The sequence below is a fragment of the Gorilla gorilla genome, chromosome 7, assembly GCF_029281585.2.
Source record: "Gorilla gorilla gorilla isolate KB3781 chromosome 7, NHGRI_mGorGor1-v2.1_pri, whole genome shotgun sequence".
Classification (NCBI taxonomy): Eukaryota; Metazoa; Chordata; class Mammalia; order Primates; family Hominidae; genus Gorilla; species Gorilla gorilla.
The window spans coordinates 149,112,748-149,138,561 of NC_073231.2; the positions used below are offsets into that span (position 1 = coordinate 149,112,748).

The following is a 25,814-nucleotide window of genomic DNA, read 5'->3' on the forward strand; positions in this document are numbered from 1 at the left end:
GCCCTCACGCCTTTCTGGCCCCGGATACCTGGGAAGCTAAGGGTTCATTAGGTGGCCTAGTGCCTGCACTCAGGATGCCCCAGAGGAGGCCCCGGGGGTCCTGAACGCCTTCTTCAGGCCCTGTCTTCAGCCTTTCTGCAGGCCCTCTGAGTTCCAAACAGCACTCACTTTTGTCCGGTCCTCTGTTCCCTGGCTCGCGCCTCCTTCGTCAGGGCAGTTGCTCTCAACCAGGGGCACTTCTGCCCCTGGGGCCCACTCGGCAATGTCCGGGACCGTGTTGGCGGTCACAGCTGGGCGGGGGCACCACCAGAATCTGGTGTGCAGAGGCGGGGGTGTGCGGGGGTCCTGCCCAGACGCCAGAGGTGCTGCAGGTGAGAGATGCAGATTTAGACCCTGTGACGACGAAGAAAAGGACGGGAAAGGTGGCTCTCAAGGCCCCAGGGAACCGCCCAGAGATGCCTGGGGTTCCAGAAGCTGGAAAGGCATGGAGCGGTGCAGGAACAAGCCTCTGCCGTGGCTGGAGATGTGGGGATGGAGACTGGTCATGCCTTCACACACTTAACCAGAACCCTCCCAGCTCTCCCTCCCCCACAACCAAGCCAGCAAGGCGACACGGTGGCTGGCGCTGGCGAGAGGCAAGTGTGCTCGACTGCCTTTCTCTGCTCTTGAGGACAACACCCAGAGTGGCCCCGTCTTTGCCCCACCAGCCCAGGCCTAAAGCTTCCTCATCGTCTGCATCCCGGCCTGGGACTTAGGCGGCCTTCTGCCAGCTGTGTCACATGCAGGGGACTGCAGCCACTGACCCCCTCTCCCTTCTGTCCTGCTCTTCTGTACCCCACAGCCCCAGGCAGATCTTCAGTGCGTGTCAGCTCTCCTCCCTCCCTCCCTGCAGACCCCTGTGCCCCGCAGTGCCCTGAGAATGACGTCTGAGCCCCCAGTGGAGGTGTCAAGGCTGTTCGGTCTGCCCCCGTCCCGTTCTGTCCTCCCCTTGCTCACCACACTCCCCTCCCTGGTCTTCCAAGCTCGAACCCCAGGCAACTCCTTCAGGCATCAGACCTCTGCCCCTGCGCCCCTCCCGCCTCTCTGTGATGGGCTGGCCCTTCCCTTCTGCTGCCTTCTCTCCCTCCTTCCTGCTCCCACCCCTATCTCTCTCTGATGCTGCCCCTTAGAGAAGCCTTCTTGGACCTTAAGCCTGGCCACTCCTCTAAGCCCCTCATCTCCAGGTGTGGTCTAGGAAGTGCTCTCAGCCTGTCTACTCCAGTGGCTCGGGGGCTCTGACCAGCCCTCCTGCCAGGGAAGCTTTGAAGGTTCCCACAGGGACCCCTAGAGACAAGGGCACTGCCCGTCCAGATGGCACCCTCACCCCAACCCCAGCAGCACTGGCTGGAGCAGGCCATGCCTGTGTGGGTATCTGAACAGGCACTGGATTCTCTGATCTCAACAAAAGAAGCCCATGGAGGCCTTTTCTAATCCACAGTCCAAGAGGACAAATCAAGACAACAGGCTGGGGGGGCTGGCTGTGGGCCGACTCCCACGTCTTAGGACCAGGGGCTCTGGGGCTGTTTGGGCTGGAACCCCTCCTCCCAGCATAACGAACACCAGCTCATTATTTACAGTGAATACCCAACAAAACCCTGCTCGAGGTGAGGAGCGGGGACCTGCTGCTCCAACAGACCAGACTGGCTGCTGGCTCCAAGCTCATTAAATCAGCAACCTTTGCACTCCGGCTCCGAGCTCATTAAATCAGCAACCCTTGCACTCCCTCCAAAGCCCTGCCCGTCACCTTCACACCTCCCTGGTGGGGGAAGGGGATTCTTCCACTCTGATTACACCCGTTCCCATCTCCCTTCACTCCTGTGAGCCGGCCAGGCTGAGGATTTGTCCAAAGGGCCTGGGGAGTGAGACGCTCCACAGCTTCTCATGGGTCAGCCGACATGGACGGTAGCTTCGGTGACTCAGCTTCCCGTGATGCGCTGGATGCACAGGGAGCTGGTGACAACAGCCTGTGTGTGTGACAGAACAGCCTGTGCGTGTGACAGGACGTCAAGAACTACATACAAAGACACAGCTGCCCCCAAAAATGAGTCTGCACAGCCCGGTGCAGTGCAGCTGCAGCCTGTCATCAAGTCAATTGCATTGTCGTCCGCCACTCTCCTGATGTAGTTCTGTGTTTGTCCATTTTGCACTGCTATAAAGGAATACGTGAGACTGGGTAAGTTGGTGGGCGCCTGTAGTCCCAGCTACTCAGGAGGGTGAAGCAAAAGAATGGCATGAATCCGGGAGGCGGAGCTTGCAGTGAGCCGAGATCGCGCCACTGCACTCCAGCCTGGGCCACAGAGCGAGACTCTGTCTCAAAAAAAAAAAAAAAGAAAAGAAAAAAAGAGGAGCTGGGCGCAATGGCTCACGCCTGTAATCCCAGCACTTTGGGAAGCTGAGGCAGGTGGATCACCTGAGGTCAGGAGTTCAAGACCAGCCTGGCCAACATGGCGAAACCCCGTCTCTACTAAAAATACAAAATTAGCCAGGCGTGGTGGCGCATGCCTGTGATCCCAGCTACTTGGGAGGCTGAGGCAGGAGAATCACTTAAACCTGGGAGGCGGAGATTGCAGTGAGTCGAGATCGCACCAGTTGCACTCCAGCCTGGGCAACAAGAGCGGCAACTCCATCTCAAAAGTAAATAAAGAACAAAAGGGGTTTGCTTGGCTCACAGTTCAGATCAGCGTTCAGAGGGTGCTGCTGTCCCTGGTCATACTGTACAAGAAGAGGTTTCTGGGGAGGGCTCAGGAAGCTTTTACTCACAGCAGAAGGCAAAGTGGGAGCCAGGGCATCCGTCACTTGGTAAAAGCCAGAGCAAGACAGGGGCGGAGGCGCCAGGCTTTTTTTAACAGCCAGCTCTCACTCATCACCAAGGAGAGGGCACCAAGCTACTCATGACCCAAATAACCTCCCACCAGGTCCCACCGCCACCATCAGGGGCCACATTTCCATGAGATGTGCAGGGGGCTCACTTCCAAACAGTATCAGATATAGTACTAGTTCTTTTTTTTTTTTTTTTTTTTTTTTTGAGACAGAGTCTCATTCTGTTGCCCAGGCTGGAGTGAAGTGGCGCGATCTCGGCGCACTGCAACCTCCGCCTCCCGGTTCAAGTGATTCTCCTGCCTCAGCCTCCCAAGTAGCTGGGATTACAGGTGCCCGCCACCGTGTCCGGGTAGCTTTTTTATATTTTTAGTAGAGATGGGGTTTCTCCCTGTTGGTCAGGCTGGTCTCAAACTCCCCACCCCTGGTGATCCGCCCACTTCAGTCTCCCAAAGTGCTGGGATTACAGGCGTGAGCCACTGCGCCCGGCGCTACTTATAACTTTTTAAGAAACTACCAAGCCAATTTCTAGAATAGCAGCACCACTTTGCCTTACCACTGGCGATGTCCCAAGCTGCTCCGCGACCTCAGTGATGCTTGGCACTTGTTAGCAGTTTTTACCTGAGCCACCTGGCAAGTGTGCAGTGGCACCCACCGCGATGCTGGCCGGCCCTTCCCTGACAGCCATCCCTTCCCGAGCCTATTGCCATCCCTGTGCCCTCTTCGGTCAAATGTCTGTTGCGGCTCTTGCCAATTTTCTAACTGGAATGTTTGTTTTCTTGCGGTAGAGTTTAGAGATTTTTACATATTATCAGCCTGGGGGCTCCTCCACCCACACAGCCCTGAGCGTCCACCGTGGCACCAGGCAGCTGTTGCCCGTCTGCGGGCCCCCCCGCCCTCTGCTCCGCGTGCCCCTCCAGCTCAGGGGTCCCCTCGCCTCGGCTCTCTGCACCCCTGCTCAAAACGGTCAAAGAACCCTCCCCGGCCGTTTATTTTTCCCAGAAAGTGACAATTTTCTCTTTTCGGGTCGTAAGCACAGAACTGAGGGAGAAACTGGCTGAACAAGAGGAAAATGAGGAAGGAGTCCATGAATGGGGCTTTGGGGAACCTGTAACATCCTCCTCAGGCTCCCGGGGACGCCCCTGGAAAGCAGGCAGAATCGAGGGCGCTGGGGCCCCCGCGAGGGGAGTGGGAGGTCGCGCGTCTCGCAGCGGTTCCCGGCCGCCGGTGACCATCGCTGCGGACACATCCCGAGGAGGGAACCCAGGAGGGCGGCGGGGTGGACTCGCGAGCTGAACGTGGAAGCAACTCCAGCCGAGGACCCCCGGAGGCCTGGAGTGCACGGAGGGGCCGCGGGCAGCGTGGGGACGGCGCCGTCATCTCCCGAAGCCCGGCCCTGCGCTGGCTCCCCGGGCGGTGCAGGGCCGGCGTCGGGAAGGAGGCTCCGAGGCGCCGGCTTCTGCGCCCCACGCAGCGCCGCTCCCCGCGCCCGGGCGCTTTGCAGGCGCGGGCGGGATCCGGGCCAGCCTGTAAGCGAAAGCCACGCGCGGGCGCCGCCCACGAGGGGAGGGGCGGGGAAAGGCCTCCTCTTCGCTCCCGGCCCCGCCCCCACACGGCCACCGAGGCGTGCGGTCCTCCCGGGGCCCAGAGCGTCCCGGAAGTGCGCGCCGGACGGGCGGAGTGGGGCGGGGCCGGGCGGAGTGGGGCGGGGCCGGGCGGAGTGGGGCGGGGCCGGGCACTTCCGTCCGGCGCGCGGCGGCCTCCTCCCGCTCGGAAGGTGAGTGGGCGCGGGCGGCGGCGGCGGTTCCGGGCGCCTGGGACCAGCCCAGTCCGAGCTCGTGCGCCGTACTCCGCGGTGCAGCCCTGCCCAGCCGGGCCGTGCGGCCCTTGCAGCCGCCGCTCGCCGTGACCTTGGCCTTGGGCCAAGCCCGAGGAGCGGGGTGGGCTCCTGGGGGTCGCGGGGCAGCAGCGGACCGCCCCGCCCAGCGGCCCTGGCGATAGCGGGTGTCCGTTCGCAGGGCGCCTTTCCCAGGCACCCAGTGACGGCAGCTGTCGTCATCGCCACTCTGCAGATGGGAAACTGAGGCCCGGAGGTCCTGCCGCTCCGGAGCGAGGAGCCGCCAGACCCCAGCGCCGCACCGCCGGGCGGACGCGCTCTGTTCCGAGCTCCCGGCGATTGGGTCCGCTCCCACGGGGCTGGGAACAGAGGGGCGGAGGATGCTTCCCCCGAGCCGCTGGCAGGAGTCCCCCTCCCCCTTCAGTCTGGAGCTCAGAGTTTGTGCGTCCCTGGGGGTGAAGGGGCGTCCACGCTGTGATGGCCGCCTCCGCTCAGTCCTGGGGGCCAAGCCAGGGTCGGGGTGATCGAGCAGGCCCTTTTACCAGGTGTCACCAGTAAGTTAACTAAGTAACTTGAGATGTGACTTCAAAGTGGAGGACCTGCACCCAGTGGCCACCTACCTGGTGGCCTGACCCTTCCCATCATTAGGGGATGGAGGCTGGCCCAGAAGGCCGGGCACTGGGGTGGCGGCCGTGTGGGAGCTGCCTCTCCCACTTCCTGGAAGCAGGCACTGTTTGCTGTTCTTAGATCTGAGTATCCGTTAACTTTTGTCCTCTCTTCCCGTTCCTTTCTTCACTCCCTGCCCCAGATTAGGAGTTCCTACTCTATCACAGTATGAAAGAATAGTCACTTTTCACATTGGACTCAAGCCGTTTTTGCAAAGTAAACTAAGAAGTATCTTGGAGCCTTGAGTGAGTCTCCCAGTGCTGCTGCAGGGCTGGACTAGGGGATTCCAGCCTGCAGTCTCTGAGGGCTCTGTAGGGTCTGAGGAAGAGGGTTGCCCTCTGGAAACGTCTCTTCTCTGCTGTTCGGGAAAAACCTTGTTAAGATTTCCTCCAAAACACTCATGCGCAGCAGGCATGGTTCGGTTTTCAGCCCTCCCACAGGGCCAGCAGCTGAGGTTTTTCTGGAAGACTCTCTATGCCTTTCTCTGGGGGAGGGGTGATGCCACGGGCTGGAAGGAGATGCCAGAGCCTCTGCTGGGACAGGAGCTTCGCTTCAGCCCCCACAGGCGTCTGCTGTGCCGCCCAGGCGGTGGCTGCTTCCTAAGCGTGACTTCCAAGGCGTTACTCCTTTGCTGCTGCTGCTGCTGCTGTTGTTGTTGTTGTTTTGTAGTTGTTGTTGTTGACAGAGTCTTGCTGTGTCTCCCAGGCTGGAGTGCAGGGGCGCCATCTCGGCTCACCGCAACCTCCACCTCCTGAGTTCAAGCTGTTCTCCTGCCTCAGCTTCCCAAGTAGCTGGGAATACAGGTGCCCGCCACTGCACCCAGCTAATTTTTATATTTTTAGTAGAGAAGGGGGTTCACCATATTAGCCAGGCTGGTCTCAAACTCCTGACCTCATGATCTACCCGCCTCGGCCTCACAAAGTGCTGGGATTACAGGCATGAGCCACCGCACCCAGCCACTCAAAGCATTATTCCTTACTGAATAAATGTGCCAGGACCCCCAACTGCCTCACCCCAGGCCTATGTGTCTCTGTGGGTTCATCCTCCATCCTTGCTCCTCTTGGAGTGGATAAACCTCCATCTCCCCTTGGAGAGCTGGCATGTTGCCTCCTCCTGCACCATCCCCCCCACATTCCTCCCAATCCCCTCATCTGCCATGGTTTTCATTTTCCCCAGGTCCCAGGTGTGACACCTTCAGCAGGTCTCAGGGAAGATGGCAGCCCTAGGGGACATTCAGGAGTCCCCTTCTGTCCCATCCCCTGTCAGTCTCTCATCACCGGGGACACCTGGAACCCAGCACCACGAGCCTCAGCTTCACCTCCATGGGCATCAACATGGTACTCACCCAGCCCGCTGTGCGCCCTCCACCCTGCATCCCCTGCCCTCACGTCCCCTGCCCTGTCTCCTCCTGACCTGCCACCCTGGCTGACTTGAGAGGCGCCTCCAGACACCCGTATGCAGCTCCTTCAGCAGCTGGGGTTCCCACACCCTCAGGCCAGGGGCTGGGCGCGGGTTGGGTTGGGGCAGCGGTGGTTGAGGCTGGGGCCAAGCCTGAGCTCTCGCTCCCTAGGGACGGCTCCCCGCATTGTTTCTTTCCTGAGTTGAGGTATAGGAGGGAAAGTGGCCTCAGAATCTGGATCCAGCGTGACCAGGAGCAAGGCATCGCCCCTCGGAGTGTGTGGAGTGTGTGTTGTCATTCAGGAAGTGGAGCAGCCAGAGTCCTTGCCAAGCTGGTTTGGGTGTGATCCCCCGGGACTCGCAGGGACAGAGCGCCAGCCTTGTTCCACCCCTGATATTGTGGCCTCATAGTCACATGGCAGGCTCTGGGAGTTGAGGTGTGGGGGAGTCCCAGCCCCATAGTGCCCCTGGCTCTACTCCCTCTCAGAGGTCAGGGATCCTGAGGCTGCATCTCTGCTGGGTGTTCCACAGGAGGCCTGGCCTCGGCCCTCGTGGCCCAACCCAGCACATGAGCTGCTGACAGCAGGGGCAAGGCCCCATATAGGTCAAGCCTGGAGAGCCCGTGCCTGGCCCAGGAATGGGGGCAACCTGGCACAGGGTTCTCCCTCTTGGGGAGTCAGAGTCCTGGTGGCTGAAGGGACCACTGAGGCTTGTGGAGAGCAGCTGCGCTGCATGGGGCCCTCAGGTGGGCACTCAGATGGGGACAGAGAGTCCGGGGGGCTCCCCCAAGGAGCCAGGACCAGGGTGAGTTAGAGGAGCAGGGAGCCAGGCGGCTTGGCATCCACTCCCCTGAGGAGCAGGAGCCTGTAGCCCTGCCGACTCCGCTGCTGTGTCCCGAGGAACTCCCCAGGGACTGCGAGGAGGCTGGGAAGGGGCGTCCGTGGGCTGCCTGTCCTGGTGGGGCTGGCCAGGGGCTACATGGAAGGATCCCAAGCCCCTGCAGCACACACTGTGGCTGGGCCTCCAGCCCATGCCCCTGAGGGCCGTGCTCCTCACCCCTTTGTCAGAATCTCAGGGCCCACCCTTGCCCTCTCATGTCATCTGTACAATGGCTGAGAGGAGTCCTCCTATCCCGTTACCAGTGGGGACACAGAAGCCCAGAGACAAGGCCAGGAGGTCAGCAGACTCAGGGCACGCCCTGGCACCCCCCCAGGCCTGGTGAGGTGTGACTTCTCTAGGGGGACAGTTTCTGAGGGGGGGCACAGCCCAGGAGATCATCTTGGCACAGCACAGGACACACACTGAGGTGGCTGCAGGCCAGTTTCTGCAGGATAAGAAACTGATGTCCAGGTGGAGGGTGGGCTGGGGAGCATGGAGGGGCCGGGGACCAGGCCCCCTGAGCCTGCAGGGTTGCGCTACCCCCGGCCCTGTCTCCACCAGCTGTGGGCAGCCAGGCCCAGAAAGCCAGGCATGAGTCCCCAGCCCCACAGGCCTGGAAGCCTCCTGGGCACTGGAGCCATGTCCGAGTGCCCTGAAACCCCCAGGGGTTTTGCCCCGTGGGAGGGAGTGGGGGCTGCACCAGCAGCTTCTGCCCTCTCCTTGCTGTGCTAGAAACAACATCCAGGGAGGACAGATGAGCTGGGCCCTGAGAACAGCAGGTGTGGCTGCTTCCCCCCAGCAAGAGACTGTGGCAGGAGGAGATTGTGGCTGAGGCACAGTGGGGCCTGGGAAGGCTGTCAGGTAGCCAGAGCCAGATAAGGGGGTGGCCTTCATCCCCTCTTCATGCTGATAGGCCTGGTGTAGAGAGAATGGGGCCAGGCCGCAGCAATGGGCGGCTACTGTCCCAACTTCCAGGCACTGGGTGAAGGTAGGGGCTGCTTCTGGGCGTTTCCAGCTTCCTCTGCTCCTTGGGAATGCCCCGGGGCCACAGATTCCTAAGCAGGGGAGATCTCGCTATTTCTGGAACTTGCCCAGAGCCATCCTGCCAATTAGGGACCAAGACAGGACTTGGAGCCGCAGCCTCCCGACTCCCAGAAAGAAGTTTGCAGTGGGCCAGACCGAGGTTCCTGGGGCCCACCCCAGGCACATGTGGTCACCTCAGGAGCCTCTGGTGGGTGCGTTGCTGGGCACCAGGCCGTGAGGTATCAGGGAGCAGAGGAGGTCCCAAGTAGGAGCCGTTTATCAGTGGGGAGGGTCGTGAGGGGCATGGGGAGCGGCCGGGTAAGGTTCTCTGCGGTGGTCCCTGCAGACATGAAGCTGGGGTCCCACAGCAAAGGACTTGGGGCCATGGCCTAGCCCAAGCCTTGCAGAGCAGGGAGACCAGGCAGTGGGAACAGGACACAGTTCCTCATCTCACAGGACCTCTGTGGTCCCCACGGAGATGCAGATCAGGAGCTGGGCTGGGCTTGGGGGACTGAGGGTCCCCACACAGCTTCTCAGGGATTGTGTTGTGCCCCAAGGCCACGCCCACCAGAGCCAGCACTGCCTGGGCCGGTTCTGGAAGGTTTACCCAGGGGTCCTGCGGATGGAGGGGCAGTCTGTGGGCAGGAGGAAGTGAGGGAGGGGAGGCCTGGGACCCTTGGGGGCTTGCAGCCCTGTGGGGGTTACTGAGTGCCCAGGCTGTTAGGGAGGACCCCATGGGCAGGGCAGGGCCACCCCGCGACAGGCACAGCATCTTTCTACATGGAGCGCCTGGCCTTGGCACCTGAGATCTGGACTCTAGGTTCCCACAGACCACCCCCCAGCGCCTAGTTTGCTCCCCTAACTCACCCTGGTCCGGGCCCGGGCACACAGCACTTGCTGTGCCATTTTATACACAAAGAAAGGCCCTTCCAGCCAGGAAAGCACCCACCTCCCGCCTGTCCCCAGACGTGTACAACCACCTCGCCTCCACCTGGAAGACCAGCCCCAGCAGGTGGGCAGCCGTGGTGTTTCTCCAGTTCGGGCCACACTGTCCCTGTGTCGCAGCACAGCAGTGGGAGGGCACTGGCCAGGTGAGGGGTGGTGAAACTGAGGCAGGGGTACTTCTGCACAGAGCCAGCAGGGTGGGGAGCAGGGTCTGGGTGTACACCCTGTGGAGACCTGACACAGCCTGGGCACAGCCAGCAGGTGGCAGGTGACTGAGCTCTGCAGAAATGGCCCGAATGTGGGCAGGTGTCAGGATCCAGGGTTAGGCAGTGGAATGACAGTGACCCATGCGGCCCACACCTGACCCTAGGCCACCCCCATCCTCCCCTAGAGAAGGTCCTAGGAAGTGCTTTGCTGCCTGCACAGGGCAGTTCCCAGGGAGCTGGGGGCCATCCTGAGTCGGCTTGTTCCGCAGCAGGGTGGAGACAGTGCACACCACCTGGCGTTGCTTGACTCTGAGGGTGTCTCCGGGCACCCCTACAGCTGGCAGCGGTTTTGGCGTGCTTCCTATCTTGGTAATGTCACTGGCCATCTTAAAGTGACAGCCCGGGGAACATCCTGCCTGTCAGTGCCAGGGCATGGCCCCAGGAACAAAGCTGGAATTGGGGTCACTTTCTTTCTCAAAGTGCTGCCAGGTCCCCTCCAGTGGTGTCCCAGCACAGGGCAAAGGTGGCAAGGCTGTCTCAGGTGATGTCCTCACCACCCCTTCTGTAGGAGCACGGCGCTGGAGCCTGCCCTGCATTTGGCCATCTGTGGAACAAGCCAGCTCCCCTGGCTGCCAGGGGATAGTGACATGGTGCCCCCAGGCCTGTCCCCACAATGGGGAGGGTATCCGAAAGGCCCAAAGATGGTTTGGGACCCCCCACATCCTGCTTTGGGGCAGCCAGGCAGTTCTGGACCCTCGGCTCTCGAGGAAGGGACGTCGCACAGCCGCCCCCACCTGCTGAACTTCCCAGCCCTTCATGTCGGGCCTCCCCTCACTCCTCAGCCTGGGTTCGGAAGGTCTCCCAGGGGCCGACCTGAGGGCGGGAGGGTGTGTCGGGTGAGTGAGTGGCTGGCTGGACTGGGGAGGTCCTCCCTCCATGGTGGGCCAAGCTGGTCACCCCACCGCAGCTGGGGCAGGCCTGCCTGAGGCTGGAAAGCCCCATGAAAAGCTCACAGCCAGGCACTGTTATGAACGGGGTGTGGACAGGAGCCTCTGCTCACCCCAGCCCTGCATCTTTCTGTGCCCATCTCTGCATTGTCATTGCTGGGGACACCCAGATTCGGCCTCACGGGGCTAAGAGACACACCCGTCCTTGAGTACAGCCCCCAGCCACCCTCTCTGCTGTGGGCAGAGGGCAGGTGAGGCACCAGGGTGGCACAGCACTGAGGAGACAGGTGAGACCCCGAAAGGGGCCTGGTGCCCCTGCTGGCGTGAGGAGAGCTGACCACTGGCCTCGGGCAGCGGAGCCCACGCCCCTCCCTTTTGAGTCTGTGCTCCTTGAGCATTAAGGCCATCCCCCCACCCTGCCCCCACCAAGTCTTGGGTGGGAGGGGGGTCTTGGTCCTGGGTGCCCAAGCCTGGTGTGCCCAGGGGTGAGGGGCTCATAGATGGGCCCAGCCCATTCCTCAGGCTCTGCCTGAGGAAGCCAGGGGCCAGTGCACCGGGCCTGCTGGAAGCAGCTGCCTCTGCTGTTTCTGGGCGCTGGTCAAGGACAGCGGAGAGCCCCGGAGGGACAGAAAGGTCTGGGGCCAAGGGAGGAAGGCTTTGTGAGGTACGGGTGTGGGAGCCCGCAGGGCCAGCACTTTCAGAGGCCGCTCCAGAGCAGCACTGCAGGATGCTGGGACAGGGAGGAGGGCGGGCCACAGCCCACCAAGGTGACAAAGCCGCTCTCAACGGCAGGAGGGCTGCTTTAAAGCTACCCCAGGTTTTGGCTCTGCTTACTGGGCTGAAGGGGAATGAGCTCCCAATGCTGGCCCCTGGAGGAGGAGGCTCTTGAACCGAGCTGGGAAGGAAGGTTAAAGGGCATTCGTGGCTAGAGAAGCCCAAGCAGCAGGCCTGCTGTTGGGATTGGGAGGGCCAGGAGGTGTCCTGTGTCAGGGCCACAGCCCGGGAGCACGTGGTGGTCAGAGAGGAGCGGAGACAGTGGTCCAGAGGGTGGAGGTGAGCCCCAGCCTCCCTGACCCCCAGGCTCCCCTGGCTCCAGCCCTAAGGTGCTCTCCCAGCCGTCCGACCTGGATCTCCAAGATGTAGAGGAAGTGGAGATCGGCAGAGACACCTTCTGGCCCGGTGAGTGAGCAGAATCGGGTTACTGGGGGACCAGAGCTCTGCACGTGCCAGGCTCCTCACAATGCCCACCTCTGTGGCACCCCCAATGCTGGCACCACCCCCTTCCTGGGGCCCCTTTTCTTCCCTGGCACCAGCTCACCTCTGCCCCGCGGCCCTTCCCCCACTCTAATGCCAGTCCAGTTACTGATGCTTCCCGAGGCAGTGACTGCAGCCCACAGCCACCTGCGCCAGTGGCCCCACGTGGACTCCTGCCGGCCCCAGCTGGACACAGTGAATCAGGAACTCCTCTCTCCCCTCCACCTGCCTTGGGCTGGGGCCTCTGGCTCAGGGCACCACTGTCCCCCCAGATCCACGAGTTATCCTGTGTCCCCTCCTCCTCCTGCATCCCCTAGGTGGCCTCCCCTCAGCCTGGCTGGAGCTGTGTCCAGATCCCCTGCACCTCTCCCTTGAGAAGCTCCCAGGGTTCCCTGTGGGTGATGTTAGTGATATGGCTGGATTTAACAGTGCTGAGCCCTCGCCCACATCTGGGCGGCCCTGGTGTGGGGAGCAGGTGTCTGAGGTCAGGTCCCTGGAAAGAGACCCTGGGCCAGAGATTTGCGTGGGAAGCTCCTGGGGTGGGCATGGGAGCTGGGCGGCAGCGCACTTGCCACCGAGGCCTGGGGCAGCCCCATGAGGAGCTGTGCCCATACGGACCACATCCTCGGCAAGGGCTTTGAGGCGCCCTCTGGAGCTCTGGCGTCCCCCAGGTTCCGGGTCCTCACCAACACTTAGTGCTTCCTCCTGGCTAAGGGTGACCCCACGGTCTGTCTTGCCACTGTGGCTCCGTGCACCTGCACGGCCGCCGTGGTGACTGTGGATGGTCCCAGCAGCTCTGGGTCACCCTGCAACGCCCCCCACCCCTGTGTCTATGTCAGCTCTCCCGGGCACGGCACTCCGAGCCCCTGTCCGCTTGTCTCCCATCCGCTGGGTGCCTGGCCCCTCCTTGTCCTCTCTAAGCCCCCCTGTCCAGCTCTGCTCTCACTCCCCGTCCCCGTCCCTCCGTGCCACGGTGGGGGCATGCGGGTACTATCCGCCTCTGCCGTTTCTCATTTCAGACTCCGAGCCCGAGCCGGAGCAGGCTCCACGCTCTCCTGGCTCTCAGGCCCCTGACGAAGGGGCGGGCGGGGCGCTGCGCAGCCTCCTGAGGAGCCTTCCCCGCAGGGCCCGGTGCAGCGCCGGCTTCGGGCCTGAATCCAGCGCGGAGCGGCCGGCGGGCCAGCCGCCTGGGGCCGTCCCTTGCGCCCAGCCGCGGGGCGCCTGGCGCGTGACGCTCGTGCAGCAAGCAGCGGCCGGCCCCGAGGGTGCGCCCGAGCGGGCTGCCGAGCTGGGAGTCAACTTCGGTCGGAGCCGGCAGGGCAGCGCGCGGGGGGCCAAGCCGCACAGGTGCGAGGCCTGCGGCAAGAGTTTCAAGTATAACTCGCTGCTCCTGAAGCACCAGCGCATCCACACGGGCGAGAAGCCTTACGCCTGCCACGAGTGCGGCAAGCGCTTCCGCGGCTGGTCGGGCTTCATCCAGCACCACCGCATCCACACGGGCGAGAAGCCCTACGAGTGCGGCCAGTGCGGCCGCGCCTTCAGCCACAGCTCGCACTTCACGCAGCACCTGCGCATCCACAACGGCGAGAAGCCCTACAAGTGCGGCGAGTGCGGCCAGGCCTTCAGCCAGAGCTCCAACCTGGTGCGCCACCAGCGGCTGCACACGGGTGAGAAGCCCTACGCCTGCAGCCAGTGCGGCAAGGCCTTCATCTGGAGCTCCGTGCTCATCGAGCACCAGCGCATCCACACTGGCGAGAAGCCCTACGAGTGCGCCGACTGCGGCAAAGCCTTCCGCGGCCGCTCGCACTTCTTCCGGCACCTGCGGACCCACACGGGCGAGAAGCCCTTCGCGTGTGGCGCCTGCGGCAAGGCCTTCGGCCAGAGCTCCCAGCTCATCCAGCACCAGCGGGTGCACTACCGCGAGTAGCCGGGCGGGGGCTCGGGGCTCGGCCTCCTACCTGCCCTCAACCCGCCCTCCACCCCGTCCCCCACGGTGGGCACTGCCCAGCACCGCATGCCACGTGTCCGGAATAAATTCTTTTTGATTGTTGAAAGTGGGAGCCGGCACCTGCCTGGGTGAGACCTTGGGGCAGCTTCCTATCCCCGAGGACCCGCTGCGGGATGGGGGTGATGGGGCTGCTCCACCAAGACCTGCCATACAGGGCCACGGGGTCCCTGGGGTCTGGCGGGCGGCCCGAGTGTCGTAGGGGAGGATCTGAGGCCTGGAGGTGTCCTGACTTGCCCAAAGCTGATACCCCGCCATCAACACGGGAGGTGGGGGGGGCGCGCCCAGAGCAGGGGTCGAGGACGGGGCCAGTCTAGAAGTGCTCACAGGCCTGGCCAGCCTGCCTGTCTGCCACCTGGGTGAGGGGTCTCTGGCAACTCGGTTCCTTTATGTATTTGGGAGGCCTCTGCTTCTGTAAATGCAGCAGGCTTCCCCACGTGCCCTGTCAGCTCTGCTGCCTCCATTCAGCGGGGGGCCTGCTGGGCAGCAGTGGCACGAGCTTCCTCTGCACCAGCCCCTTGCCCTGGGGTGTGGGGGCCCAGGGTGTTCAGGTCTTGACAGGTGTGGGCTGGTACAGCTGGGCCTGCCGGGCCCTCTTCAGAGCTGCCGGGACACTGCTTCTGGGCAGGGGAGTCTGGGCCACGAAGCTCTGGGAGAGCTCAGCTGGGGGTGGCTCCAGGTGCTGAGTGCCAGTGATTCTGCCAGTGCCTTCTCCCTGCCCTGCCTGTGTCCTCAGGGACAGCTGGCAGACCCCGGACCCCAGCCTGGCTCCTCCGAGGCTGTCCATCTCCAGGTCTCACCTCCCCTCCTACTGTGACTCATCCAGAACCCCGGGCCTGGCCCCCAGATGTGCCTGTGGCGGGCCTCTGAGGTCACTGTCCTGGTGAAGACGAAGGCTACCGTCCCCGCTTTCTGGCGGTGTCTGCGGGGGCCTGCGCAGTGCGCATCTGATGTCATCAGCCCCCAGCAAGCCCGTTTTCCAGAAGAGAACCCGGAGGCTCCGAGGTGACTTGTGGCTTGCTCGAGATCACACGATCAGTGACGGCACCAGATGAATCCCTGAGCTCCCTGACCAGCCATCCACCCAGGCCCCTGCTGAGACAGCGGGACCTCATTTCCAACTCAGAAGCCCCGGGAACGCGGCTGCCCGGCTTGGGAGCCTGCGGCACAGGGCCCTGTGCAGCCCCTTGGGGAAGACGGCCCCAGGCTCTGCCAGCCCCCGCCACCCTCTCCAGGCCATGCTCTGGGGGCCCTATGGCCACCAGCGCTCTGGACGCCCCACTCTGCCAGGTAAGAACGAGTTTAGGGGTGCGGGCTGGAGGTCAGTGTGTCTGTCCGAAGTCAGCTGGGAGGCAGGCGCCTACTTGAGGCGTCCTTGCTGGTGTGCGGTGGGCCTGGGGTTCAGACTGTCTGCCTGAAAGGTAAGGGTGAGGACGCCTGCATTCTCCTTGTTCAGTAACACGCGTGGGCAGCCAGGCCGAGGTGCTGGCTCTACTAGGGGATTCATCTGGTGCCGTCACTGATCGTGTGACCTCGAGCAAGCCACGAGTCACCTCGGAGTCTCCGGCTTCTTCTCTGGAAAACGAGCTTGCTGGGGGCTGATGACATCAGATGCGCGCTGCGCAGGCCCCCGCAGACACCGCCACAAAGCGGGGACGGTAGCCTTCGTCTTCAACAGGACAGTGACCTCAGAGGCCCGCCACAGGCACATCTGGGGGCCAGGCCGGGGATTCTGGATGAGTCACAGCAGGAGGGGAGGTGAGACCTGGAGAGGGCGCCCCTGGCGCCCGGGTTGAACTCCCGCCCGCTACGACCGGAGAGGGGAGCCCGGCGGTCCTCCACGCCGTCCTAGATAGTCCCGGAAGTGGCCGCAGCTCCCGGAGGGGCGGGGAGGGGGCGGGGCCATGCGCACTCTCCGCAGCCCGCACGAGACTCGAGCAGCGGCAGCTTACGGGAGGCTTCCCGGAGAAGGAAGTGGGCTGCGGCGGGTCCTGGGTCAGGCAGGGCTGTTCCTCCGCGCCAGGTCGTAAACCCTCTGCAAGGTCTCTATGTCCTCCCTCGTTGGGCAGGGCCCGCGAGATGCGCTGAAATGGCATTTACGTCTTTCCCAGTGTCCTCAGTGCCTTCTCCAAGCCCGCGGGCACGGGGCTGATTCTCGAACGTGCCATCTGATCCACTCAACATTTCGCGGGAACCCCAGAGCGGCCCGGCAGGACCCAGGCGTGGACTTTTAAGGGCATTTTTCTACCTTGTGGTGGCTGCCGGGTTTATCAGCGTGCAGTTGAACAGGACGTGACATTCCTGAGCCCTCCAGGGACGCCTGCGACCCTGAGCTGTGCTCAGCCTCTTGGTCACGCCTCTCCCCATCCTCCTTCGATTTGCGTCACACGAGGGCCGCTTGTCCGGGCGGCCGCCCCCGGGGCTGGCTCGGAGCCCCGTCCCACCCCTGCCGGCTCTGCCCCATCCCCCCGCCACCAGAGGAACCTGGACGCAGACCACCTGGAGCATCTCCAGCTCAACGGCCAATCTCCAACCCACACCACCTCCAAGCCCACACCACCACCCCTCTCCCTCCTCCGACCCAGGACCCCGATTCTCAGCCTTCGCCCTCTCCCTCCTCCCCGAAGTGACCAGGGATCTTCCTAAAAATCCCATGGTATCTGGGAGCCAAGGTTTGGGATCTGCCAGCCCTGATTCCATAACCCACACTTATCCTTCCTCACGGAGCCTGTTTCTGCCTCTGACAATGGTGGTAGCGCAGCCCGCTCCGCACCGCACATGGCGGCTGGAAGGACGGCATGGGTGGGGTTCTTTGCACAGTGCCAGGTACATAGCAAATCCCCATAAAAAGAGCTCCTGGAAGGGCTCTGTCAACAGTGTGAGTGGACAGTCTTAGCAGAGGATCACCTGAGGCTTGGGTTGGTCACAGCAAATGTGAGAGACCAGGAAAAGGGGTGCATGTGAGTTCTGGAACCCAGAAAGTGATCATCTGTATCTGGCATAGTATCTGCTTTTGAGCCCAGAAGGAAATAAAGGCCCTGGAGGGGCGCTGAACCCTAAAGCACTGGGGCTGCAGGGAGAGGTCTTCTGAGGCAGCTTCTGGCAGCCCCAGACAAGGGGAGGGCCAAGTGCTGACCTAACCATGGCCTTGAGGGCAGGTGTGCATGCCTATGGATTAGCAAATAAGGACGGAAACATGCTTATGGATTAGCAATTAAGGACCAAAACATGCCTATGGATTAGCAATTAAGGACCAAAATGAGCTTCAGTTTGGACCCTTTTCAGTTCACAAGCGTTTTTATTTTTACATACATATATGTAGCATGGTGTACTGGCTAAGAAAATCGACCTTGGAATTTCAAGCCCAACTCTGCAGTTAACTGTGAGGTTGGATGAGTTATTAATGTCTCTGAATCTATTTCCTGATTAGTAAATGATGTATTATGGTTCTCCAGAGAAACAGAACCAATGATGTGGGGTGGGGGAGGACAAGACAAAGAGGGTTATTATCAGGAATGCACTCACAGGGTTATGGGGGCTGGGCAGTCCCAAGACCTGCAGCTGTCAAGCAGAAGAGCTGATTGAAAGCCAGTAGACTTGAGACCCACAAAGAGCTGATGTCTCCGTTCAAGTCTGAAGGCAAGAAAAGACGTAGGTCCCGGTTCAGTCAGGCAGGAGGTGGTTCCTATGCAGGCCTTGAACTAATTGAACGAGGCCCACCCACATTATGAAGGGCATTCTGCTTCACTCAGTTCACAAATTCAAATGTTAATTTTATCCAAAAACACCCCCACAGACACACTCAGCACACACAGTGTCACTACTTACTCTCAGATTGCTCTCCAGACTGGGGGAACCAATTGACAAGGCCCCCAGCTCCCCCAGCTATGAGACTACATTCCCCATAACTTTTCAGCATGTTCACTTGATTCTCCAACCTTAACAGACTTGTGATATTACTTTAATGGCAAACAAGGCTCTGCTGTCCCACACGCTTACTTTGCCACATGGCACAGTGTCTGTGTCACAGACGCACTCTTCACAAGGACAGGTCCAGGCCTGTGTCAGTCACTGCTTCATCCCAGCACCTAGCACAGGGCCTGACTCATGGTGAGCTGTGGACAAACGCGCATGCAATTAACGACTTGTTCCTGCCTCAGGGTTCTCTTTTCCAGATGAGTAGAACAATTCACATTTTTTCACTCCTTACTTCAGACTGGGAGAAAGGGCCTGAGCAGAAGGATCAGAGTTCAAAGGAGGGGACACAGCACCACAGAGGCAATGCCTGGAGCAACAAAGATTGGGGTTTGGGCATGTACTGGAGTGAGGGTGGAAAGGGCATGGAAGTCAGGGTCCAGTCAGAAGACAGAGGCCTCGTCAGTTATTTCAACAGAGAGGATTTCGCATCATGAATCACTATGTACAAAGTGACTACCGAAGGAGCTGAAAAGAGAACTCTAAGTATCTCAGAAGCAAAAACTGCAGGGAGCAGCTGCTACGCTAGGGCTGTGGAAACAAAGGGAAGCGTTTGGAATTACTGGGGTCAGAAAGCCTGGGAACTAAACCCCTAAGGAGAGGGCTTCGCAGGTCTCTGGTCCCTGACCTGGCCCCAAGGGTGGGGACAGATCCCCGAGGCGAGGCGTCGATGGCTGCAGTCTGAGGTCTCTAGCGGGGGGCCGATGAAGCTGCTTCTGCGAAGTTGGGAACCCGCACACCAGTTTTAGCAGCCGCGGAAGGAAGTGCTCCTGCCGGGGAGAAGCAGCAGAGTTCCGAAGACACGCGACCAGGGCACCAAACAGACCGGAAACCTGAGGAAAAAACCGGAAGCAAACCGGAAAGAGTGTGCCCCTCTCTCCTCCGCAGCCTCGCGCGCTTTCTCTGGCGCCCCTAGTGGGAAAGCCTAGCATGGCACCAGCTGGCCAAGCAGAAAAAGGTTTGCGGAGACCGGGCCAGCCGCAGAGGTGGAGCTGAGGGTCAAAACCTCCTCCCTGGAGCAGGAGGGCAGAGAGGCCCTTCCTTGTACGTTCGAGCGGATTCATAAGATAAATGGTGAAGGACTCAGATGGCTGAGATGAGATTTTGTAGAAAAACCTCGCCGAGTGCCAAGTGCAGCTAGGGCTTCAGGAGTCCAGCCTGGTTTGTAAGCCTTGAGGAGCCCACGCGTGGCCGCAGGTGCAAATGGTCTCAGAGCAGCCATGCACAGGAGAATTCCTCCCAGGGAGAAACGCCGTGAATGTGACTTCTAGGGACACACACAGCCGGTGGAAACCGTATGCATGTAGTGTGCATAGGTGAGATGTAATGGAACACTGGAGAAGCACCTTGTGAACGTGGGAAGGGTTTCGCGCATGCTCAGGCTCCGTTCGGGATCAGAACATTCCCGCAGGAGAGAAGCCAATGAGCAGCACTGGACGTGGCCACACCTTCGTGGAAGCGCTGGTCCTCAGGCATCAGAGTGGACATAGAGAGGCCCTGCAAATGTAATGACTGTGGGAACGCCCGCCTCCTGAGTTCATGCTGCCGTGAGGGAGCAGACTGTGGGTGCGGGCATGCGGAAAGGTCTCAGATAATCCCCACTGGAGAGGAACACTGCGGATGTCATCCACACAGCAGAATCTGATAAATTGCACCAAGGGACCCCACCCCCAACCCCTGTGCAGTGACCACCACAAAACCTTTAAGCAAAGATCTCATGCCCCGAAATGCCAGGGCCGTCACCAGGGATGCAGCAGGGAGTGAAACACCCATCTCTTTTCTCACACCAAACCGTAGCCAAGGGATTCAACACGAGGTGAGCCGGTGCGAGAGGGAGGACTCTGCAGGCGGAGACTGCCCTCGGGGTTGTGGCCTCAGAACGGGGTCCTGCTCCCTGGAGACATGGACCCTGTTTCTTACAGTAGCTTTTGTGCATCATGGGCAGGCAGTGCCAGTTGACACCAATCAAGTCTCAACACTCAGCCTGCACACGTGCAGATCCTCTGGAAAAACGCAGCCCCTCCCATCCTCAGATCCTAAGAGAGGTAGGGGCCTTGCCCATTAGCTGACTCCAAGACAACCTGGCTGGGACCAGAAGGTGAGAACCGACCCCTGCGGCTGCTACAGGCCCCACAGGAGGCCCGGGGAGGGTTTCCTGGCAGTGTCTTCCGAGTCGCTGCAAGTTTCTGCCCAGTTTTCACAGCCCGCTCTTCCCTGGGTTCCGGCTGGGTCTCTTCCTCAGAATGGCTCCACGCCTCCCCTGCCCAGTTGATGCAGGTCTCGCTCTGATCACATCCAGTTCCTGTGGACCATTGGCCACTCACCAGGCCACTTTGCCTTGCGTTTTCTAGGGTCTTGTTTCATGGGGTCATGGGAACCCACTCAGGGACCACCCAACTACCTGGGAAGCCCACTGGAAAATGCGGATTCCCAGGCCCCACCCCAAGGGATTCAGCAGGCCTCAGGGGAAGCCAGGAAATCTGGATTTAGTTCAAATACCCAAATACATTGATCATGGGCCAGGTTCGGGAATCTGTTCTCCTCCAAGCCCTCAAAGCAGGAGCTGCTGGCCGGCCCTCTGCACAGGCCGCTGCCCAGGCTCTCCTCAGACACGACCTGGACGGGCAGCTCGAGCCGTGGGACTCCCCTGCTTGGGCCAGAATCGGGTCCTGCACCTCAGACCTGCAGGGCCCAGCTCTGCAGGCCTCTGGGCCTCTGGCAGCCGCGCCCTGCCTGGCGCCCCCTGCCTCCGTGACGCCCCATCTCTCTCTCTACAACGTAGCCCCGTGCTGGTTCACAGCCTCGCGACCCCTCCCAGAGAGGCCCCACAGCCATGGCCCCCAGCCGCGCGAGCAACGCCAGGCACGCGCCCAGCCCTGGCCCGCCACCCTTGAGTTCGCCCGGGGTCCCCCGCCGGGCCTCCGAACGGGTCCTCTGAGCTGCCTAGAGCGCCCGGAAATGCCCTCGGCACGGGGCGGGGCTTGCGGGGGCGGGGCCGCGCTCCCGACTCTGGCTGGGCTTGGCTCACTGGGCCTAGGCAGTGCCTCAAGCGCGGGATCCCCTGGTCAAGTCTTTAAAGATCACAGGTTTTAAACAGATTTCTTTTTACCCAATAGCATTTATTCATACTCTTTAAAGAAATTTGGGAAGTGTAGGAAAAATAGAAGAGACAGAAATTTTCTCCTCAGCACTACGGGCTAAGTATCCCAAATCCAAATACCCCCATTTCAAAACTTTTGAGCAGCCGACATGCCGCACAAAGGAAATACTCACTGGAACACTTCAGATTTCGGATGTGGGAATTTGGGAGGCTCACCTGCTAACTATGGTACAAATATTCCCAAAAAAAAGCCAAAGCTTTTTTTTTTTGAGACGGAGTCTCGCTCTGTCGCCCAGGCTGGAGTGCAGTGGCACGATCTTGACTCACTGCAAGCTCCGCCTCCCGGGTTCACGCCATTCTCCTGCCTCAGCCTCCAGAGTAGCTGGGACTACAGGCACCCGCCACCAAGCCCAGCTAATTTTTTTTTTTTTTTTTTTTTAGTAGACATGGGGCTTCACCGTGTTAGCCAGGATGGTCTCAATCCCCTGACCTCGTGATCCGCCCGCCTCGGCCTCCCAAAGTGCTGGGATTACAGGCGTGAGCCACCATGCCCGGCCGCCAAAACACTTCTGGTCCCAAGCATTTTGGATAAGGGATACTCAGGCTGTACAAGGAATGTCTGTGCACGTTTTTAGCAGCTCTTGCTGTTACACTAAATAGACTTCATGGTTAACTTGTCCCTAAAATAACCTTCACGTCCCGAGGTCTGAGATCTGCTGGGAGCAGCGCTGGAAGCCCTATTCCCCCACAGCGAGAGGGGCGCCAGCATCCCTCGTTTACGGGAGGAAATCGAGACTTGGTGAGGACGTCCCACAGCCCGGATTCGAACCCAGGCTTGGATTCCGAGGCCCATGTGCTTGCTCTACAGTGCCCCCTGCTGGCCACCCTCCCTGCCCTCAAAGATTGCCGTAACCAGAAGTGGACGAGCATTTCGGGGAGGAATGCTCCCCGCACAAGCCGAGGGGTTTGCAGGGTCTCCCACACTCCACTTTGGTGTCCCTGGAGTGCCCACGCCAGCGACCTTTTGGTGGGTCTTTCACCCCAGATGGAACTGTCGCCAAGTGTGTCCCCATCGTGGGGAGAGGAAGTGGATCAGCGGCGTCAGGCCTTGCGGAGGTGCACTCGCACCGTCCTGCGCTACGGTCTCAGAGGCAGGAGGACGCTTTCCGGGAGCCGGCCACTGTGACACCTGCAGCAGTTTCAGCAGTTGGACAGCTCCAGCCGCCCTGCCACACCCTCACTCCTCATCCACTCCAAAATTCAACGCAGCATGCCGGGCCCCAGGTACGTTGAGGCGGAAAGCTATGGTCCCCACCCGGAGAAGGCATGCAGTTCCCCGCAGCGTGGGTGGAGGAGGAGGGACAGGTGTCCCAGTCCTTGAGTCTCAGATGGGCAAAATCATGCCACTACTGCGGCACTCGTGTGCCTGACTCCAGGCAGGGCCTTCCCGTCCTGCCGCCCTGCACTCTGTGTGTGGCCATTCTGTGAGGCTGCTGCTCCTCAAGCAGCCCATGGGATGGGAAATCCCCTCGTTTACACGGTAGACCATCCAGCCCAGCGCCTGCTGCAGAGCCTGGGTGAACAGCGTCTGGGTGACGAGAGTAACAGGCAGGATGCAAGTGGGAGCAGGCGGCTTCCCAGGACCTCGGTCCATGTGCCCATCCAGCAGGACCCTGAGCCCAGGTCCCATCTGGGGAGAGGGCTCCACGGGGACAGGCAAGAGGGGCTGCATGCTGAGCTCCTGAAAGCTCTAGAATGCCCTCTGTAGCCATTACACTCGACGGAGGGCATGGCGAATAGCAAGGGCTTGGGGCATGTGGTTGGGTTTTGGGTTTTTCCTTGCAGGACTGTGCTGAGCCTGCACCACTGGGAAGCCCTTGGCCTCTGCCCTTTCTCTGAAACGTGCCTCTTCTGCCTGGATGCCTTGGTCATTCTTTCCTCATCCATAACCTTGAATAGCTTCACCAAGATCCGTGCTGGTGTCAATATTTTATATTAAGTTTTCCTGGGATATGGTGTTCTTGATTTTTTTGAATTAGGGTATAATTTACATAGCGAAAATGCCCAAATCTTAAGCACTCGGCTTGACTGTTTACATGTTTACACTCTTGCTAATCCACCCAGGTCACAGCATGGAACTTTCCAGAGCTTCTCCTCCCTTTCCCTTCCCCTCCCCAAGCTGATGGGTATTCTAGCTTCTGGAGGGCCCTGTCTGCCATCGGGCCTCTCAGGAATGGATTCGTCTGCCCGCCTTCCTGGCACTTCTTTTGCTCCACACGATGTGCTAGAGGTCACTCCAGGTGGTTCTGTGTGTCTGTTGGCCCCGTCCGCGCCGGCATGTGGTTTCCCATTCTGAGTGTTTGCTTTTACCCCATTTTTATTGCTGGGGTTGTGTGCTTCTCATGCCCTTTTCCAATCCCAAACCTGTGGTGTCTTTTCTGAGTTAGAACACCCTAGTGGCTACAAGGGCCCCAGAATAGGAAGCCCAGCATCCGTGCGGCAAGGCTGGGTTCCCTGAGAGCCAAGCGGCCTCCCCACCTCAGCGCCCTTCCCAAACTCCTGCTCACACTTCAGGACCCACTGGCAGTGCTGTTCGAGTCACTGCTCCCTGGTCTCTGCTTCTAACGAGGCCTCCACGCGCTGCTTTCTGGCACCTGGCAGGCGGTGCCCGCTGTGCCTCTGTGTTTCTCCCTTCTCTTTCGTGAGCTCCCAGGGCAGCCCCTGTGGTGCTCTGTCCATCTTCGGGGGTGTCCCTGGTGCCCAGTGCAGCAGGAGTGAATATCCTGAGTCTGGGCTAGTTCTCCTTGACCGCACAGCACCGAGGTGCCAGTCAGTGCTGGTCAGGCTGGCCGCTAGGTCTTGGTGCACCTGCCACTTCCTACTACCCTTGCATTTTCTCCTCTTAGGGCCACTGGTGTGTCTCACCTGGAACCTGCTCACCAAAAACCCGTCCGTTACTTCACAGATCCTGCCACGCGGGAGCCCGGCACAGCTTGGCTGAGGTCTCTGCCAGGGTCTCCTGGAGCTGCCATTAAGCTGTCCTGGTCTCCGAACTCCTGTGGAGCTTGTGGTCCTTCCCTGACCATTCAGGCCATGGCAGGATTTCCATCCTGCGGCTGTGGGGGTCAGGCCCTCGGCTTCCAGGGGTAACTCAGAGGTCTCTGCCTCCCCTGCTCCTTCTGCCAGGAGACTGGGAGTCCTTCCTTTCCGTGTCACCTGTGTCCTGGCTGCGTGTCCACTTGCTTCAGTTGACCCATGGCCTCTTCTTTGAACAACGGTCCTCTTTCTCTGAGGTCTTTTTTTGTATGTTTGTTTGTTTGTTTTTGTTTTGTTTGGTTTGATTGGTTTGTTTTGAGACAGGGTCTCACTCTGTCACTCAAGCTGGAGTGCAATGGCGTGATCTCAGCTCACCGCAATCTCCACCTCCCGGGCTCAAGCGATTCTCCTGCCTCAGCCTCCCGAGTACCTGGGATTACAGGCACACACCCCCACTCCCGGCTAATTTTTGTATTTTTAGTAGAGATGGAATTTCACCATGTTGACCAGGCTGGTCTCAAACCCCTGACCTCAGGTGATCCACCCGCCTCGGCCTCCCAACGTGCTGGGATGACAGGCGTGAGCCACTGCGCCAGGCCCGGCTGTCTTTGTTTTTCAGGGGTGCCTTTGGTAATTTCTTCATCGTACTTTTTTTTTCAGGGTAGCGGGTAAGAGACTCAGTGGGTAGGCTCATGGAAACAGTCCTTGAAGGGGTGGTAGTCTAAGACTTAGCTACTTTTTTTTTTTTTTTTTTTTTTTGAGACGGAGTCTCACTGTGGAGTGCAGTGGCGAAATCTTACTGCAACCTCCGCCTCCTGGATTCAAGCAATTCTCCTGCCCCAGCCTTCCGAGTAGCTGGGACTAAGGCAAGCACCACCATGCCTGGCTAATTTTTTGTAATTTTTTTTTTGGTGAAGACGGGGTTTCACTATGTTGGCCAGGCTGGTCTCGAACTCCTGACCTCGAGTGATCCTCCTGCCTTGGCCTCCCAGAGTGCTGGGATTACAGGCGTGAGCCACCTCTCCGGCCTGGACTCGGCTACTTTTGGATCAAGAAATCCAGAATTTTCTAGACTGTGAACTTGCCCTTTATCATGGACATTTACCACCTGCAACTGCCCAGCGGTTCTCTGTCTCACCCTACACCGTGAGGACCCCGTTAGCAAACAGAATTCCAGGGCGCGGGCTCTTCGCAGGATCTGAGCTATTCGCGGACGTCCTGAGTTGCTTGGGTTCACTCCCCCACCCCCATGTCCCTGCCCGAGTCCTGCCTTGTGTTTTCGATTCTGTTTCTCAGGGGCCCTAGCGTGTGGCCTCCCGCTGTGGGAGATCAGGAGGGAAGCGGTGAGGGGTGATTTCGGAGGCAGAGCCCCGGGTGTCTGTGGGAAGCTCCAAAGTCGGGCCGCGGGACGGCTACCCTGGGCTGTGATGCAGTCCATGATCTTCGCCAAGGCACCTGCTGGAGGCCCCTCCTGGGACTCAGGACCCCGACTGTGCCTGCCGGCTGCCAGCGAGGAGGCGGGGCCGAGTCGAGGGCGGGGCCGAGGCAGGAGGGGCGGGGCCTGTCTGATGGGCGGGGCTTCCGTGTGGGCGGGGCTGCTGGCCCTGGGGTCTGAGCCGGACGGGAGAGGCCCGGGCGGAGGAGGCTGCGGACTCCCAGAGGTTCAGTGCGTGAGCCCGAAGTTGGG

The 25,814-nt window shown here is 60.5% G+C and overlaps 2 protein-coding genes and 1 long non-coding RNA gene across 10 annotated transcripts in view; 2 read left to right on the forward strand and 1 right to left on the reverse strand.

Annotated features, from left to right (window-relative positions):
* The window catches only part of GLI4 (GLI family zinc finger 4), a 27,808-nt gene extending 13,743 nt beyond the window's left edge, over window positions 1-14,065 (forward strand). The window contains exons 1-5 of one of the 7 annotated variants that reach the window (XM_055348406.1): window positions 4,580-4,633; window positions 6,065-6,162; window positions 6,536-6,696; window positions 11,838-11,936; window positions 13,031-14,065. In XM_055348406.1, coding sequence (XP_055204381.1) covers window positions 6,573-6,696; window positions 11,838-11,936; window positions 13,031-13,938 — 1,131 coding nt within the window. In that variant the 5' untranslated portion in view covers window positions 4,580-4,633; window positions 6,065-6,162; window positions 6,536-6,572 and the 3' untranslated portion in view covers window positions 13,939-14,065. The other 6 variants (XM_055348403.2, XM_055348405.1, XM_055348407.2 and 3 more) reach the window with 6 other exon arrangements.
* ZNF696 (zinc finger protein 696) overlaps window positions 1-25,814 on the forward strand; it is a 63,748-nt gene that overhangs the window by 13,695 nt on the left and 24,239 nt on the right. Inside the window, exon 1 of one of the 2 annotated variants that reach the window (XM_019032498.4) lies at window positions 22,130-22,375. The exons of the other annotated variant lie outside the window; for it this stretch is intronic. The gene's annotated coding sequence lies outside the window, so the exon portion shown is untranslated. Of the gene's footprint in view, window positions 1-22,129; window positions 22,376-25,814 lie in introns of those variants that run through there. 2 annotated transcript variants of the gene reach the window in all.
* On the reverse strand, window positions 17,289-22,130 carry LOC109027952 (uncharacterized). Its single transcript, XR_010134844.1, has 3 exons — window positions 18,620-22,130; window positions 18,016-18,131; window positions 17,289-17,649 (listed from the first exon to the last, which is right to left on the reverse strand). It is a non-coding gene; the product is annotated as an uncharacterized lncRNA (long non-coding RNA).